Raw genomic sequence first — 20054 nt, 5'->3', positions numbered from 1 at the left:
CATGTGTTTCTCTATCTACATCTGAAGCAAAGTACATTGCAGCTGCCTCCTGCACATCACAAGTGATTTGGATCCAAAGCCAACTCCGGGATTATGGACTCAATATGAAAAAGATCCTACTATATTGCGACTCATAAAGTGCAATTAGGATCTGTCATAATCCAGTTCAATATTCCAAGACCAAGCATATAGCACTAAGGTATCACTTTATTAAGGATCATGTGGAAGATGGAAACGTCGAAATTCACTTTGTTCGAACCACTGATCAACTGGCCAACATCTTCACCAAAGCCCTTCCTGAAGCAAGTTTCAATAAAATCCTACAAGGCCTAGGTATGATGGAATCGGAGACAGTACCAAAAACACCTTCTCAAAACTAAAATTTGGAAGCGAAATGAACCGAACGCTCGGTCTATTTCGGGCTCGGTTCACACGGGAACCGAAATGAGCCGAACTCTAGGTCTATTTCGGGTTCGGTCCCACTGCACTTGTTTTCGCTTATATCAAAAAGGTGATGTATTTGGTTGTATACTTTTGTACAATTGTTTTTCAAAATTCCAAAAATATATTTTTTTAGGGAACCGAAATGAACCGAGCGTTCGGTCCATTTCTGGTTCGGTTCAAAAAAAAATTTGTTTGGTTTGTTTTGTTTTTCTCTTTACAAAAATATCAAAATTCCAAAAATATTTTCTTTCTTCTTGTCTCTACTTCTTTTTATGTTAACAATTTATGGAATATCGATGGGGCAGGTATCATTCTCACACTTTATACTAGCTAAGTGTCCCTAGAAGCATGCTGCTGCATGTTGTCCAAAGCCTCAACTGATTCTGAATAAAGCCTTATTGACTGGGTATAAACAAACCTCGTCTTCCCAATTAGGCTGATAAATTTATTCTAATCATGAGCTACCTTACTTTTTTCTCATATGAGTTAAGAGTTTTCTGCTTGGTCATTCTTTTTATAGCAGAGGTACTTTGGTTTCTTTACAACACCTCAAACACTTTTCTCCATCATATTTCGGTTCATAAATGTAACCCTTGAGACTCTCAGAAATAACCACTGAGGTTTATGGTTACACAATCTCTGTGTTTATGATCTTAGCTTCATGTCACTACGTGCTAAGTGAAACCCAACATTCAATACCCACTATGCATTGACGGTGAACAATATTTCACCCATGAATTAACGAAACCACACAAGTGGTTGTACCATGAAATCTCTATTTTTCTTTTTATGTGATTCTTATGAAATTGTTACACACCATAACATTTCTTCTCATAGAATCCAGTTTTAAATTGTTTTTGAGATTTCACACCAAACATTTCCAACAAGTCACTAAATATTGTCCAAACCTACTTGTTCAACAGACCACACCGATCTCACAAGTACTTCATTCGGTTTCAATCTTATGTCAAGATCTGGAATTCTGAACTGAAGCGAAAACCACCCTTCTAAGCCTCATCAAAAGATGCCTTTCAACACTTCTTAACAAGTGCTCGATTGTAATTCAACGGGAATCCACAAAAACACTTTAAAGTCTCTCTAGACTTTGAAGGAAGAGATTCGTGCCCGGGATCCACTGTTTCGTGTCTATATTGACATGACAAATTCCCACATAGATGTTGCTTTCTTTTTTCATCTTTGACACTCTATGCACGAAAATCTTTTTGATTTTCCAAAAGTCTGGTTTGGTTCACTACAAGCTACTTTTCTTTATGTAGCTCCAGTTCTTAATGCTTTATTCACAAGGGGATACTGTGGTTTTTCTAAGTGTTTGTTTTTATTTAATGACGACAGCTCATTTTAAAGATAAGATGATGACTCAGCCGGGAGACTAAAGGTTTCAAGAATTCAAAAAGGTATTTGATGGGAAGGCGTGCTAAATGGAAACGTTTTTCTCTCTCATACGTAATCATCGGGGTTGCCAACTGTCACGCTTCAATCAACTCAGGAACCGATTCGCGTTTCAAGAGGATTTGGGGGCAAATTTTTCTCTCACCTCTATACACGGTATAAAGGATTAAGCCCTAGTTGTTTTACCTCTTTACTGCACCCAAATTTCTGAGAGCAAACAAAGACGATTTTCTCCTACTGTTCATCTTCTTCTTCGAAGCACTCAACAATGGCAGATTCCTCCTCTGTTCATGAAACCTCCAACATTCTCCCAATCAGACCCCAACAAAGCTTGGTCATTGATCTCACCCCAGTTTCCTATGATGCCTTCATGTATCCCATAGTGGAGTGTCTCAAATACTCTCCACTGGTTCTCGCACTGTCCAAGGTCGAAACTGTGCCTATGGAATGTCTATCCCAGATTTTCTCCACAGCTCACTACGATAAATGTGTTGATTGCATCTACTTCGACATCCTTGATACCAAAACCTCCATCTCAAAGAAGCGATTTTGCTCGCTTCTAGGGTTTGAACTTGTTGAATCGAGGGTTAACCCTGATTCGATTTCTGTGGGTCAATTATTCTCCATGTTTTACAACATGGGTTACACTGAAATCCTTACCACTGTCACGAAGTTCAAGAAGTCGTGTCTTCCTCCTCAATGGAATGGATTTTTCACGATATTGTTCAACGGTTTATTTGAGAGGAGTGCAGGTTCTGATGGGGCCAGTCGTTTGTTCATGACGATTCTTTATGGGTTGTACAATGGGATCAACCTCGACTATGGCTCAGTTCTATGGCAGCAGTTAATCCAAAGCCTCGCCTCTATTTCTCGACACACTAAAATCTCCTATGCCAGGTTCTGGATGCTCGTCACCAAATGGGCAATGGACAAGTATCATGTCCCCATAGTGGCCACTTCTCCACTCTCCTCGATTGGCGTCTTCCACACTAGAAAGATCATCGTCACTGATCCTTCCAAGTTTCTCTTTGTTGGCTCAATTCCTAAGTCAATGTATGCTTGTGTATCAGGGGAGAGCTGCATCATCAAGACCTACAAGGAGTTTCTTCCTTTGGGTCCCAGAGAGCTGACTCCAGAGATGCTTCAATCCATCAACGATGCCGACAAACCTGCTCCCAGGGGAAAGAAACAAGAGAAAGGGAAAGACAAGAAAGTGGTCAAAGGGGCGAAAGGCCCTTCTCCTAAAAAGAGAAAACCAACAAAGGCATCCCAATCACCTCCACCGAAGAAGAGGAAAACCCAGCCTAAACGAAAATTGATTCTTGCTTCTTCCTCAAGTGAATCAGAGGATGAATGTTCAGACTCAGAGGAGTCGTTTCGAGGCGACTCTCCTCCCCGTTCGCCTTCACATGAGGTACCAGTTACAACCAAACCTGTCTCTTCTCCCCCTATCACTATCTCTATTTCCATTCCTCCCATAACTTCCTCCACTCATATTCCACCCACTTCTATTCCTGTACCACCTCCCATTTTCTCAGACGCTACAAAAACAACAACCACTGGAGTTCGAACCAACGTATCTGATACGGGGGCTCGTACTTCAGCACCCGAACACACACCTGCAACCGAACATACTTCCACACCCGAACCTACTCCCACAACCGAACCTCCACCATCGCCTTCATCTCCCAATCACTCAGCCGAAACCGAGACATTTCTAGGAGGGGAAGATATGAACTTCCATGCAGCGAAGGTTCATTCGGTTGTTGAGAAGCTGGCTACTTCCTTTGAAACAGAAAAGCACCACTTTGCCAGTCTTCGTCAGACACTTGAAGCTGACAAGAAATCCTTCCAGGCAGCCGTTGAGGATCGCTTGACCAAGCTCCAAGAAGACCATGCCTTGGAAAACTCGGTGATGGATGCTCTTGCACGCAAAACAACTGCACTAAAAATCAAGAGTCTTCAGCTTTCCCAAATTGAGAAGGAGGTTAATTCTCTTCGATCCGAGCGAGCTGTGATTTCGAGTTGTGTTTCGGATGTCCACGGAGCCCTCTCAAACATCATTGAAGCGCATGACCCGATTCTCAACTACTCAGTGAGACGAACTCTTGCTGAGAAACTTGCTCCTGCCCTTGCCTTGCTCAGCAAAATTGAGGGGCTTCTTGAGCAAGTGGTCCATCCAAAACAAGGGGGGAAGGAGCTTCAAAGGGCAGTAATCAATCTCAACCGCCTCCTACTTCTTCATCAGCTCCAACTAAAGCAACCGAACCACCAACAACTGGTCATCTATCAGGTTCGGGTGCTCAAGACAAAGGCAAAAAGGTTCTCGATGACAGTGATGGAGACGATGACAAAGAAAGCATTGCTGATATCTTGAAGAAACAGGACAGGGACAAGGAACTAGACATGAGTGCTCAGATCGCTAGGTAGGCCGAAGCAAATGAAAGGAGGATGAAGGAGGCTCATGATCTCCTTGAAAGTCGAAAAACCCTATTCCCTCCATGGACTCTTGAGAAGCTTATCAAAGAAGCTATCGAGTCCCCCAGCATCCTCTGGCTTGAACCTGTGATCTCTTTGGATAGGGTTAATTCTGTTGACTCTCAGTTCGACATGACCTTGACCCGAAAGGCTTTTATATTTCATGCATTTCCCCACATTGCTGAAGTCCCTCATCCTCACCCGAAGGTCGATAGGGAACTTATTGATTTTTATCTGAGGTTTGCTCAGCCTCAGTATCAGACGTGGAGTGCACAGAAGATCGTCAACGTTCGGGTCCTCAAACCCTTTCGGGAGGGTAATTTCACGAACGTCAGATTCAAAGTATTGAGGGGGTCAGATAAAGCCGAACATGCCATTACTCTCGCTGATCTTCCTAACCTGAATCCTCACGATTGGATCATCCTGCATAACGTCCTCCTCACCAATGAAGCTGAATATGGGCCGATCATAGATCACTTCAAGAGGATGTTGGTTTGTTATATCATGGAGGTTGCTAAGATGGATCAGGAGCTAATGTATTCAGGAAGAAGCCCACCATCTCCCCAGCCGGTTCTGCAAGTGATCTGAATAAAATTCAGATGGGGAGGATCGATCCGAAGCGAAACTCAGTTATGTTCACCAGGAATGAAGGCCAAAAATGTCTGTTCGCCTTGGCTGACAAACATCTTTATACCACGTCGTGTTTGGAGCATGTTCTGGGGATCATCAATCAGTGTAAGCAAAATTCTGAAGATGATAAGAAGTACTTCAATGACATGATCCACTGGTATATTCATTTCAGACAAACTATTCTTGCCATCATTCCTTGCCTGTTCGACACCACAAAGAAGGTTAATGCAGCAGGATCCAGTAAGCCAAAGTAGAGTCTCGCCCCAATTGACGCAAAGGGGGAGATTGTAGGGTCCATTATGTGTTGCGTCTTGGGCTTGGTCCATAGTCCAATTTTGTATCCGGATTGGGCTTGTCCATCCGTGATTTAATTATTAGGGTTTAGTATTTATAGATGCTTGCATGCATCTTTGTACGTAGCGGTTTTGGTCGATCATTCATAGCGATCACAGTTTTATCGATTGTAACCCTAAAAGCCTCTATAGTAGAAGTTCTTCATCGAGTTCTGCTGATGCTTGAATCTATTGAATCATTCAGCTCTTTATTGATTCATTCTCTTGTTTGTTATTCTGTTTGCATTATTCTGATTAACTTGTGTGAGATCTAAACGATCAAAGAGTTTTTTGGAACTTTATTGATGCACAATAAACCCTAGGGCATCCTCTCTCCTGATATCTCCTAAAGTGCTAATCCTAAAATACTCAAACTTATTCCAAAAAGCTTGAAAATTAGCAGAAACTGTTCTGACTTCTATTGAAGTGAAGGGTTGTACAGAATAGAAATTTCGGGTTATCACAACCACCTCGTAGGCATTTAGTCTATCTGGACCGTCCCGGGTATGTTGACCTTCAACACAAAGCAAGACCACCTCAACCCAACAAACCATAACATGTCGACATATACAATAACATTCAATAACCAACAAGTACATGTAATGTCACAACTAGGAATTCTGATACGTTGTAAACACTTAACAAAGAATGACATTGTAGCTAAAACTTGAAAACATGTATGGTGTTTATTCAATGAAAACAAAATTTCATCAAATACCCTATACAAACATTCAAATAGTCAACAAAAGTTGGAAACCCTAAAAATCCCGGTTTAAGTCCATTTTGGACTAGGATTTTCTTATTGGGCCTAATGGACCAATAAGCTTCCAATTTGACTACTTTGGGCTTAAAACTCTTAAATGGACCCTAATTGGACCCATTTGCATGAAACTTAACATTTTGGGCCTTATAAGCCTAGAATGGACTAGTTCATCTATAATGGGCCTTACTGGGCCATAACAAATCTAATTAGCCCTAATGGGCCATAAAACTCATACTTTGATTAATATTGGGCTGTGAACCATCTCCAAAGACCAAATGGGCCGAAAATCATCAAAATACGCCCATAATATGGACTCAGGAACACAAAGGCCCAAACTATTCTTTTCTACTCCCTTTTCTTGGCGCAAGTGAAAAACTAAAAAAAATGAAAATCAAAGAGATAAGGAGGGTTAGCCACCTCTTTATTACATTATGGATCTCCAAGCACCATCACATACTTCCATGCACTCCATCCTTTCATCTCTCTCTCTTCTCCTTTCTTCTTAATTCTCGGCCCAAAAGAATGAACACCCACACACAAATCACTTAAGTTTTCTCTCAAGAACACCATCATATCTCCTCTTCTTGATAAAAAAAATTTCGACATTTAGGGCAATACAAGGAGGTTATTCCATAAGGATCATCATCATTGGTAAGTTATTGTGTAGATCCATAACCTAGTCTCTTTATTTCATCAAAACGTCTTCCTAACTCACACAATTTTCATGATCTACTCCTTAGAAGCTTCTTAAGTTTGAAATCAACCCAAGAAAGCTTGCTAGGGCCGAAAAATAGCAACAAACTCTTCCCTTTCTTCTTCAAATAGAAAACAACAAGAAAAGGTGAGTTCATACCCCTCTCTTTTCGGTTTTCATATGTTTTATGGGGGATAATACAAGTAAAATGTGTAGAACTACGTGTATGTGTATGTTATGTGTGATTTCATGTGTTTATGTGGTAAATATGTAACAAAAATGAAAGAAATCTCGAGATATACGGATCTAGGAGGAAGATAAACATGATCTAAGATATGTTACACTAAACAAGCCAAGAAAAATTACCCTCTAAGTTGATAATTAAACATATTGCAACATAAAACCCATTTTTGGGCTTAATTTGTCAAATAAACAAAAGTTGGTTTGAAAGTTGACATCCACGGTTTTCTTAATGTTGGGTCAATATTATGGTTTATACTTTGCTTTTTTGGGCAATTGTATTTTTATGTAATATCTTATGTGTTTACGGTCATGTTTATGGCCAAGGGGGTGTTTACGGCCGTAAACCTTGTTTGTGGCACATGTTTCCCGTGTGTATATATATAGGGGTGAGGGGTGTGAGGAAAGAATGATGAACACCAAGGAGCTTAAGTGTGTGCATTTGAAGGTGTTCTAGAGAGAGAGAAAAGAGAGTGTGTGTTAGTGTGTGTGAATCTTTGTATCCGGATCTTCATTTTAATCATATCATACATAGATTCGTCATCATCTTCTTCTTCTCCTTCTCTTCTATTTGATCTGACATCATCCATTTGATTGGGATTCCGCATCATCAAACGGATCTGATTGATACACAGGCAGATTGGGGACTTACAATTGGTATCAGAGCATGATTGTATCAATAATTTTTTTCAGATCTGGAGCTTATTTGATCTTATTTTGAAGAGATTTTTACGTTTTTGGATTGATCTCGCAAAAATAAGGGGGGTTTGTTCTTCGCGTTTTTCGTAAAAATGAGTTTTTGATCGGGTTTTGGAGCAAAGTGTGAAAAAACGTTGTTTTTCGTCAAAAACAACGATTTCTGAAGAGTTTACGGTCTTTGAAGGAGAGTTTACGGCCTTTGAAGGGTTTACGGGCTAGAGTTTACGGCCGGAGGAGGTTTTTGGCGGCGGTTTACGGCGGCGGCTCGGCAGAACGGCTCGGCTTGGATCGCGGTTGGAGAACGGCTCGGCTCGGCAGCATTAGTGTCTACAGCGCACTTCTACAAAAAAAAGGGAATCACGAATTGGGGGTACTCGGAATCGAACCCGGGACCTCAAAGTATTCAACCACCAAGCGCCTTACCAGTTGAACCAAGGAACAACTTGTTACAAGCCTTCCGTTTTTAATTCTTAAACACTCCTAGTCGCATCCAAACTTTCGCAATTTTGTCAAATTCAGCCCAAAAATCAATTTCTTTTATTTTTAAGCTCCATTTTCAACCAAAAATTTTAATTTTTAATTTTTGAATTTTATTTTGGGAAAAATGCAGAAAAGCCCAACCAATTATACATGTATATGCAGAAAAATCCTTATATTATTTTTATGTTCAGAAAAACCCTTATATTATTATTTACATTTCAAATAAAACCAAATTGTAGATTTTTAGAAGAAACGATCAGCTAAAAATATGATATGGTATACATATCCCTTATACTTCTTTGATTATATGCAAAAACATGTCAATTTCGATTACTTTCATTCGATTGTATTCTTAATATGTTTGATTTTTTCTTTCTTAACTAATTGTTTTTATCCCGATTAAAATCAATTTCATATTGATAAACAAAAATGTAAGCGACATTATATTTTTAGTTGTCAATTTCTCTTAAAACCTTGTATTTTGGTCTTTTTCGAATGATAACTATTAATATAAGGTTTTTTCTGAATATAAAAATTATATAAGGGTTTTTCTGCATATACATGTATAACTGGTTGAGCTTTTCTGCATTTTTCCCTTTTATTTTTGACTTTTTACTTCAAATTTTGAATTTGACTTTTAAAGTTTGACCTTTGACTTTAAACTTTGACTTTCTCATTTGACTTTTAAAATTTCAAATTTAGCTTTTCGGTTTGACTTTTAAGTTTGACTTTTGAGTTTATCTTTTTAAATTTGACTTTTAAGGTTGACTTTTGAGGTTTATAGTCAAAGGGCTTTTTTTTAAAAATTTTAAGTTTGACTTCTAGTTGTGTTTTTAATAGTTTTTGAAGTTTACGAGGGAATTGAAAAACATGAAAGAGAGTCGTCAGGATCAGTTAAGGAAAAACTTCAACCTGTTCGATTATATCCCTGGAGAAACCCTCGAAACTCAGTTGCAACGATCTACCACACTCTCTATTGAGATGAATATAGCTGGGATCGTCTTGACCAAATTTGAAATAAACAAAAGGCTGCTGAATGCACTTCCGAAATCGTGGGATATGGATGTGGCTGACATCAAAAAGAAAAAAGATCTCAATCGTCTTAGTCTGGCTGATATAATTGAACAACTTAACGCTTTGAATTGTCGAAAAACAATGAGTTCCACAAACCTCCCGGTCAATGAAGTTTCATGTTCTCAATCATGTGAAGTTTCATGTACGCCATCTAGTGAAGATACGATTAAATTTCTTCGGGAATAAATTGATTTATTAAAAGGGGAAGTTGAGGTCCTGAGATATAAAGGATATCAACTCAGGAAAGGACAAAAACCCCTGAAGGCTGAATTAGAAGCAAAAACCAAGGACTTTAGGAAACTTCAGGAAGAGTATAGCAACAAGTGTGAAATTTATGATTATATTAAGAGACAACGTGCTGCTGTAATTGAAGAACTTGACGCTTTAAAAATTTAGTGTGGAAAAACAGATGTTAGTTTAAAAAATTATACTACGTCAAGTCAGACAGTCGAGTCCTTATATGAAACCCAATTAAAATTCAAAGAAAATCAAAACAAGGGTCTAGGGTATGATAGTGTACCTCCTCCTTATAATCATAACTACACATCCGTCCCTATGACACAGGAAGAAATTGACAAGGAGGCACATCTTCGATATGGAAAACGAGTTGGATTTGTGTCAGGAGGAGTTATTCAGGTTGAAAATACTGATGTTTCTGTTTCATGTGCAGGTAAAGTAGCAGAAGATGAGAACAAGGAGAGCACTACTGAACAAACCAATGACTCCTTGAACTCTGAATCTGTTGCTTCGAACTCAGCTGGTTCTGATCAACCTGCTGTTGAGAAGTACAGGCCACCAATTCCAGTGAAACAAAGTGCATGTTGCAAGTGTGCATGTGGGAACAACAAAAGACAAGGCAAGGATACACCACCAGGGGCAGGAAGAAACAACTTCACAGTGAAGAAAAAGACATGTTTTCACTGTGGAACACCTGGACACATTTCCTAAAATTGTCCAAATTGCACATATGTTCCTTACTACGCACAAGGCTGGCAGAACGTGCCAAAAGGGAGATACTTCAAAAGAAACCCCTCGAGATCACGATCAGACATTGATGACTGGAATGCGAAGAAGGTCAAGAATTCAACTCCCAAGGCCAAGAATCAAATTCCAAAGGATAAGAATCAAAATCCCAAAGTCAAGAAGGGAATGTCGGCCAAGAAGCCAAATCAAAGAGATGATCCCGTAAATTCAAAATCAAAGTCATCTCAACGGCCGACATCAAGTTCCAAAGCAAGTACTGAGGCACCCATCGGATCGAAAAAGAAAAGGGTTAAACCCAACTACAAATGGGTACCAAAGGTTCAATCTCCCAAATCAACTAACAACTCTAATATTTCTACATCTTCTGTTTGTGATAAGTAGGACATGTCATGGGAGAGAGTACCGTGCAAGGATGACAAAGGTCGACCCAGTTTTAAAATAGACTGGGTTCCAAAGACCAACTAATCCCGCTCTGTGTTGGAGCAGCTATGGAGGCATATCATCAAACTTCGGTTTGTTGCTAGCGGCTGTTCCAGGCACATGATAGGAGACATCTCTCAACTGTACAACACTCAGAACATTATTTGGGAGAATGTGTCCTTTGCGGGAAAGGAAGAAAGGAAGAGATCATTCACGGGGTTTATGCTTAATGACATGAAGAATTTTTGGATCTGTTCTGAGATTGTGCGTGCTGTTCACAGACCTTCTGGATGAAAATTCAATCGGTGACTTACGGTTTGCGTTTTCTTCTCTATACTCCTGAGTTTTTACTAAGCTGATCGCTTTAAAGACTAACTTTTGTTTTAGGATAGTTTAAATCTGCGCATTTACTTTCGTTTCTCTCCTATGCACAAATTTAGGGGAGAAATAAAAACAAAACCAAAATTAGAAAATTTTAAAAAATCCAAAAACATTAGAAAATCAAAAAAAAAATGTTGGTTATGAAATGTGCTTGAAGGAGATGTTTTGGGTAGTGATATTATCAAGTGATAACAGGCAATCTAAGTCTGCGTAACGTACCTAAAGTTGAAGGGTCTATGCTCTGGTTTGATGCGTCGGTAGGGACGAAAAATTATAAATGGACATGACTAGGCAGAGCTGAACCTAGGAAATCTATAGACTTGGCAAATCTTGACCTAGTTAGATCCGTTTAGCCTGACAATACGACGCTCGGATAGGTTGAGCAGGGAGATATATATGGGAATCCACTCGTCACATTAAATGAACCCGTACTTGGAACCATGGATTAACTTTTCCTCGATGTGCGAATTGTTTCCTTAATTCCGGTATTGATGGGGCGACTGGTAAATTCCGATAAATTAGGTCTGTAGAAAATAATTTTCTTTCTTTCTTACTGTTAGTCATATGTTGCCTCCTCTGCATGATTGGAAGAGATCCTACGTGGACTGTAACATATGCAACTCTATTTCTCTGCATATTATATATATATATGAAATTCCTCTTATCTGTTAGCCATATGTTGTCTCCTTTGCGTGACTAACAATCCGACCTGGTACGCAACATATGCAACTTTCTACTTCTCAATCCATCTGAAACTATAAGTGATAATACTCTGAATCTATCTTCCCTCCTAATGATGGTCTGCTCACCCGATGTAAGGAGTACTCTGGAAGTTCTTGATGGCTGGGGCATATCAGGAAGCGAGAAACATGTTCCAGTACAATTAAAATTGAACACTCAAAGATTGTCTATAGATCTCGCTGCTCAATTTAAGTGGACAACAATATCTCTGGTCGTCGTCAGCTAAATGGTCCTTAAGATATAGTATCTAGGAACTTAGGATCAGATATAATATCTAGGAACTTAAGTTCACCTTGTCTTGTAACAAATAGTATGTCCTAATTATGTCACAATTTTTCGTGTTTAAGTGGACAACAATACCGGCGATCGACCAGACAAAGACGTGAAGATAGAAGTTACCGACAAGTGGATAAAGGATGTTTAAAAACTTTGATCCCAAATCACTTTTAAAGTTAGATATCATTTTTATTTTTGTTAAATTTGTCATAGTTTCTTCTAATTTAAATATTAGGGGAGAATTAAAAATTAAAAATAATGAAAAAAAAATCAGAAAAATTCAAAAATCAAAGAAAAATCAGAAAAATTAAAAATCCAAAAATAGTGTTATTTCTATTTATTTTCTTGTTCAGAAAAATTAAAAATCCAAAAATATTTTTGTTTCTGTTTTAATTTATGTGTTAAGTTTTCTTTTAGTTTTGTTTTGTCTTGAAAAGTGATTTCAGGTATAGATAAGACTCATGGAGTTTGTGTTGAAGATTTCTGAGCCAAAGCCTCGTCCGTGAGCATCGAAGAATTCACATTTGAAGGAGCAAGAAATGAAGATTATTCTTTCGACATTCAATCCTTCAACCCCAGAAGCAAGGTAAAGCTGAAATTGAAGAATATGTGACGGATTGCATTGAAGCCTCCTCAATCAGTCTACTGCTATCTTTGTACCTGCTGAAGTGATGTAGAAGATTAGTTCTCTCTGATGTTCTCTCTGAAGATTCTCAAGCTAAAAGCGCTATCTTTCAAGAATCAGTACATCAAGCCTCCTCACCCGACGTGCGTTCAAAGCCAAATTCAAAAGAAAAGCCCAACCGCTCAATCTGAAGTCATTCATTGAAGATAAATGCTGAAGCCAAGCTCTCGATGAAGATTAACAAGAAAAGCCAGCTACTTTTTAGGGGGAGCTTGTTGGGTCATTTAAGAAAAGAAAAGAAAGCTATAAACCAAGGAGGAGATTGTTGGGTCAATATTATGGTTTATACTTTTTTTTTCTGGGCAATTGTATTTTTATGTAATATCTTATGTGTTTACGGTCAGGTTTATGGCCAAGGGGGTGTTTCCGGCCGTAAACCCTGTTTACGGCCCATGTTTCCTGTGTGTATATATAGAGGGGTGAGGGGTGTGAGGAAAGAATGATGAAAACCAAGGAGCTTAAGTGTATGCATTTGAATGTGTTCTAGAGAGAGAGAAAAAAGAGTATGTGTTAGTGTGTGTGAATCTTTGTATCCAGATCTTCATTTTAATCATATCATACATAGATTCATCATCATCATCTTCTTTTCCTTCTCTTCTATTTGATCTGACATCATCCATTTGATTGGGATTCCGCACCATTAAACGGATCTGATTGATACACAGGCAGATTGGGGACTTACACTTAAGGACCAAAAGAGTCAAAATTGTAAAAATAAATGTTTATATGAATATTATACTCTTTAAAGGGCTAGAAATGTAATTTGTAGGTTAATGGGCCAATTTTTGGGCTTTTCGGCCCATAGAGCCAAAAATTGAGAAAAATATAATTTTCAAGGGATTGAAATGGTAAACTTCTCAAAACAGGAGGTAAAAGGGTAAACAAAACTAATTCAGGGGTTAAAATGATCTTTTTTTCCAAACAAGGATAAAAAATGTAAAGTTTTTGGATTTTGGGCCAAAATTGTAAAAGTTGCGGAAAGTGTGGACTTTAACTGAAAACTCTTTACTGGAGGGGCTGAAACTGCAAAAGAGTAAATTTTGAGCTAAAAACAACCCTTAAACAAGCCGATGGGTCAAAAATATCAAGAAAAATGGTGTAAGGGCCTAAAATGTCTATTTTTAAAATAAGGGACTAAAATTGTCATTTGTATTAAAGAAGGGCTGAAAAGGTCAAACCAATATTTTGAACCAATTATTTTATTATTAAGATATTTGAGTAAAAAATACCAAACTACAACTTATGAAAATAGAAAGATGAATATACATATAATGCTAAATATCGTTATACACAACCAACCGGCCTCGTGCCGATACGAAATTAACAGTCGTTCAATCAAACTTTCCAACAATTATACTATACCTAAAGCAAGTAAATATTCAAATCTTTGGGCTTGAAAGTCTCTAATCATGCTTATTGGTCCTACGTGACCCATTAACATAACTTTTGAGCCCAACGATAAAAATAAATGTTTATTGGGCCTCCTGTGACCCAATTACATGCTGAAGGGACCCTCAATGACTTTCACGTGCTATTGGGCCTCAGTGGCCCATTAGCATTGCTAGTAAGGTGCAAATAAATCAAACGTGAAATGGGTTAACGTTTCCTTCGTATACCCAACAGCCTTAAATAATACACAGAATTAGCAGGACCTTGTAATCCTCTTCTTGATCCATGCATGGATCATGAAAGCCCAAAATGTGATGGATTAGTGATTACTAGTGGGCTAGAAGGTGGTTTGGGCTCAATGGTTGGGTTGTGCATGGTAACCCACAAATTGAATTAGGGTTACACGAATTTTAATCAAAGAACCATTATTTTCACTTTGAATTATTGTTATAATTCTCAAATTATCTTGTTGGGACGTGTTCTTGACTTGATACGAACTCAATCCAATAGGTCTTGGATTGTTTTCATCGGTATACAACTTAATAGGTCGTGAGTTGTTACTAATCTATCTATTTCTTTCCATTCACATATCATTTGTGGTTGCTATTCTCTCTTAATTTACCTAAACACTACCCCACTCACTAAATCAAGCACAGACACGCATCATAAGTGGTATCAGAGCGCATAATAGATTTTGATGATCCGGAGTTCCTACAAAATCTTCGTGAAGAATTAAGAAACATCCAAGAAGGTGGAAATCGAAGGCAACCCCGCCGTGGTGAACATAGGGTTGTGGAAGAATTCAAGGTGTCTGAATTGCCTGAATTTGCTGGTGGAACTGATCCTGAACGCTACTTGGAGTGGGAAAGGAAGATTGAAAGAATGTTCGAGTTCAAAGAAGTGGATGATGAAAAAAGCTGCAAGTATGCCATTCTCAAGCTAAGTGGTGGTGCTTCATTGTGGTTTGAAGGGCTTAAGGCCAAGAGAACCCGTGAAGGCAAAGAAAAAAATTGTTCTTGGCTTTCTCTAAAACGAAAGCTAAGAAAGAGATATGTTCATTCTACTCATAGAATTGCCACTTACAAGAAGATTGCTGATTTGAGGCAAGGAAAAATGAGTGTTGGAGAATACATTGAGGAATTTGAGAAGTTGTCCTTGATGGGGGATATTGAAGAAATTGAAGAACAAAAAATGACTCGTTTTCTAAAAGGGTTGAACTACAACATTGCCAATGTTGTGGAGTTGTATCCTTATGCTGATTTTGGAACTCTTTGTGGTTTGTGTTTGAAGTTGGAGGGGCAAGCCAAAGCACATTATGGTGGGAGTTCAAGTTTAAGTCTCGAAAATCCCAAGTCAAAGTCGTGGTCCAAGCCCGAGTCTAGCAATAGACAAAATTCTGTTTCTCCTTCTGGTTCTAGTAGTGTTCCCGTTGCTCCCAAACTTACTAGTGGTACCAAAGAAACTAGTTTGGCGAAAATTAGATGTTTCAAGTGTCAAGGTTTTGGTCATTACCAAAATGCTTGTCCAAACAAAAGGGTGGTGACTTTAAGGGAGGCCATTGAATGTCGTGAAGAGTTGGAGGACGAAGAGAGGTTGGCGGGTATTTTTTATGATACACAACAAGAAGAGGAAGAAGAGGAGGAGGTAGAGTATGAAGCACCGGTGTATGATACAGTTTTGGTGCTTAGAACCCTTAAAACTCAAGGGGTTCAAACCGTGGCTGATATGGATCAACGAGACCAATTGTTTCACACCAAATGTTTGGTTAGTGACAAGTGGTGTAGTTTGATTATTGATGGTGGAAGTTGTACTAATGTTGCTTCTAATGAAATGGTGACCAAATTGGGTTTGTCTACTACAAACCACCCAAAACCATATGTTCTTCATTGGTTGGATGATGGAAGCAAAATAAAGGTGACAAAACACGTTAGAGTTGGTCTAACTATCGGGTCTTATGAAGATGAAGTGTTGTGTGATGTTATTCCTATGGATGCATGTCATATTTTGTTGGGGCGTCCTTGGCAATTTGATAGGGACGTGTTACATAGAGGGAGGAGCAATGAATATGAGTTGAAACACAATAATAAAAAAATTGTGTTAAAACCCATGTCCCCAACGGCCATAAGGTCCATGAATTCTAAACAAGTAAAAAAACCTAATCTTTCTATGTTTGCTAGTGAAAGGGAGGTGGAGCAAGTTCTTGACAAAGGTGATGTTATCTACATGCTTGTGGCCAAAGAGCATGCAAAGGTGGAGAAGATGGTGCATGGAGAAAACGCTATTGCTGATTTGCTTTTGGAGTTTCAAGATGTGTTTCCAAGCGAATTACCACCGGGTTTGCCTCCAATCCGTGGTATCGAACACCAAATTGACCTTATTCCGGGTGCTCCTTTGCCTAATAAAGCTGCCTATAGATGTAATCCGGAGGTGACAAAAGAGTTGCAAAAACAAATTGATGAACTCATGAAAATGGGTTATGTTCGTGAAAGCCTAAGTCCTTGTGCTGTTCCAGTTTTGTTGGTTCCAAAAAAAGATGGTTCTTGGAGGATGTGTGTTGATAGTAGGGCTGTTAATAACATCACCATAAAATACCGATTTCCTATTCCTAGAGTTGATGATTTGTTGGACGAGTTGCATGGTTCTATTGTGTTCTCAAAAATTGATTTGAGAAGTGGTTACCATCAAATTCGTATGCGTGAAGGGGATGAATGGAAAACAGCCTTTAAAACTAAACATGGATTGTATGAATGGACCGTGATGCCTTTCGGTCTAACTAACGCACCTAGCACTTTCATGCGACTAATGAATGAAGTGCTAAAATCTTTTTTGGGCAGGTTTGTGGTTGTGTACCTTCATGATATCTTGGTATATAGCAAGAGCTTGGAGGATCATTTGGTGCACTTAAAACAGGTTTTCGAGACGTTTAGAGCTCAAAAACTCTATGGCGAATACAGTCTCCATCATAATGGCGAATACAGGGAATCTCCCAAAGTGCAACAAGTGCAGTCTCCATCATAATGGCGAATACAGGGAAATGCATTGTACCAGTTGCAATCGAAAGGGTAACACGGCGAAATATTGCAGGACCTATCCTCCCCAGAACCAGCAGCAAGGAAACAATAACAACAACAACAACAACAACGACGACAACAATGCGAGACCAAGCCACACCTCTACGGATGTGGAAAGACTGGGCCTTTCCGTCGAAACTTCCCCAACAACAACAACCCTGGGAATGGAGGAACAAGAAGAGTGTTGACCATGGGTCAGGGAGAAGCGGTTCAGGATCCCGCTGTTTTCACCGGTATGTTTCTCCTAAACCACACTTATGCATGCATCCTATTTGATACCGGGGCAGAACGAAGCTTTGTGAGTAATAGATTCAAACACTTGTTAAAACAACAACCCCAGATGCTCAATGAAACCTTTACGGTGGAAATGGCTAATGGGAAAACAGAATCCATTAGGGAAATCTACATCGGATGTACACTGACCTTGAACCAACACGTCTTTCAAATAAACTTAATGCCTGTTTCCATTTGGAGTTTTGATGTGATTATCAGCATGGACTGGTTAAGCCCCCACCATGCTGAAATTATGTGTCACGAGAAGGCCGTTCGCCTTCACCTCCCAAATTGCGAAACCCTAATTATATACGGAGACAAACCCAGCACGAACCTTTGCCTTATCTCGTGCATTAAGGAACAGAATTATCTACGAAAGAAGGACTTGACATTTCTGGCTCATATTATGGATAAGTCTAAACAAGAGATCAATATTCGAGACATCCCAGTGGCTTGCAAGTTTCCGGATGTAATTCCCGAAGATCTTCCGGGGATACCCCCAGAAAGACAAGTCGAGTTCCGAATTGACCTCGTGCCAGGAGCTACACCCATCTCCAAATCGCCCTACAGATTGGCTCCTGCGGAGATGCAAGAGCTGTCCAGCCAACTCGACGAACTTTTGGACAAAGGATTCATCCGACCCAGTTTCTCACCCTGGGGAGCTCCGGTTCTCTTCGTTAAAAAGAAAGACGGTTTCTTTAGAATGTGTATTGACTACAGAGAACTAAATAAGCTCATTATAAAAAATAGCTATCCACTTCCACGAATCGACGATCTATTTGACCAACTCCAACGAGCAAGCTACTTCTCTAAGATAGATCTGCGATCCAGATACCACCAACTCAAAGTCTGGGAAGAGGATATCCCCAAAACTGCTTTCGGAACTCGTTATTGACATTATGAATTTTTCGTAATGCCCTTCGGATTAACGAATGCCCCTGCCGCATTCATGGACCTAATGAATCAAATCTGCCGTCCATTCCTCGGCAACTTTGTCATCGTTTTTATTGACGATATTCTAGTCTATTCTCGAAGCGAAGAGGAGCATGGCCAATATCTCCGACAAATCTTAGAAACCCTAAGAACCGAAAAGCTTTACGCAAAACTCTCTAAGTGTGAGTTCTGGCTCCGTAGTGTGAGCTTTTTTGGTCATGTTGTTAGTCAAGAAGGGATACATGTGGATCCTTCTAAGGTCAAAGCCATTGAAGGATGGGCGATCCCGACGACACCCACAAAAATTCGTCAATTGTTAGGTCTCGAAGGCTATTACAGGAGGTTCATTCAGAACTTCTCCAAAACAGCCAAGCCACTTACCTTGCTTACGCAAAAGGGTGTACCCTTTGAATGGAAAGATATGTAAGAAGCTGCATTCCGAACTCTGAAGCAAGCACTCTGCAGTGCACCGATACTATCACTACCAGAGGGAACAGAGGACTTCGTAGTTTACTGTGATGCATCGAATCAGAGTTTAGGTTGTGTACTCATGCAGCGCGGGAAGGTGATAGCTTATGCGTCCCGACAACTAAAGACACATGAGGTGAATTATACCATCCATGATCTCGAATTAGGAGCTGTGGTCTTCACCTTGAAAATTTGGAGGCACTACCTTTATGGTACCAAGTGCACCATTTTCACTGACCACAAGAGTCTCCGACACATTTAAATCAAAAGGAGTTAAACATGAGGCAACGAAGATGGGTTGAGCTACTGAACGATTATGAGTGTGAAATCAAGTACCACCCAGGTAAGGCTAACATGGTAGCTGATGCCTTGAGTCGAAAAGAATAATTGAATCGTTGTGTGAAGACTCTCTCCATAACCATTCAATCCCACCTGACCTTGCAAATCAGAGCAGCCCAGTTCGATGCCATGAAGGCAGAAAAGAAAACAAGCGAAGCATTATGTGGAATGGAAAAGAATTTCGAAGTGAAGGAGGACAGGACATATTATTTCATGAACCGCATTTGGATCCCTAAACTTGGGGGATTCACAGAAGTAGTCATGAATGAAGCCCACAAGACACGATACTCCATCCATCCAGGTACAGATAAAATGTACTTGGATATCAAGCAACATTATTGGTGGCCTAACATGAAGGCAGAAATTGCCACTTACGTTAGCAAGTGCCTCACGTGTGCTAAAGTAAAGGTGGAATATCAGAAGCCCTCGGGATTACTACAACAACCAGTAATTCCCAAGTGGAAATGAGAAAGGATTACTATGGACTTTGTGACCAAACTACCCAAGACGACTGATGGTTTGGATACCATATGGGTAATAGTTGACAGGTTGACAAAAGCCACTCATTTCCTGCCAATAAAAGAGTCATACAAGATGGAACGATTGACAAGGACCTATATCAAGGAAATCATGAGACTCCACAGAGTGCCAATATCTATCATCTCAGATAGAGATAGTAGATTTACTTCACGCTTTTAGCAATCGCTTCAGAGAGCTATGGAACACAACTTGACATGAGCACTGCCTACCACCTACAAACGGATGGTCAAAGCAAGCGAACCATTCAAATGCTCGAAGATATGCTTCGTGCATGTGTGATAGACTTTGGAAGGTCGTGGGATACCCACTT

The 20054-nt window shown here is 39.5% G+C and overlaps 1 protein-coding gene across 1 annotated transcript; it reads left to right on the top strand.

The window, feature by feature from the left end:
* Positions 1-4931: 4931 nt before the first annotated feature.
* On the top strand, positions 4932-17138 carry LOC128128291 (uncharacterized). The gene is made up of 3 exons (XM_052767142.1): positions 4932-5202; positions 14812-16861; positions 16955-17138. The coding sequence occupies exons 1-3, from the start codon at positions 4932-4934 to the stop codon at positions 17136-17138; spliced, it is 2505 nt and encodes an 834-aa protein (XP_052623102.1).
* Positions 17139-20054: the final 2916 nt, after the last annotated feature.

This window comes from Lactuca sativa, chromosome 1, assembly GCF_002870075.4.
Source record: "Lactuca sativa cultivar Salinas chromosome 1, Lsat_Salinas_v11, whole genome shotgun sequence".
Taxonomy (NCBI): Eukaryota; Viridiplantae; Streptophyta; class Magnoliopsida; order Asterales; family Asteraceae; genus Lactuca; species Lactuca sativa.
The sequence above is the reverse complement of the archived record's forward strand: the minus strand, read 5'-3'. Positions and strand labels throughout refer to the sequence as shown.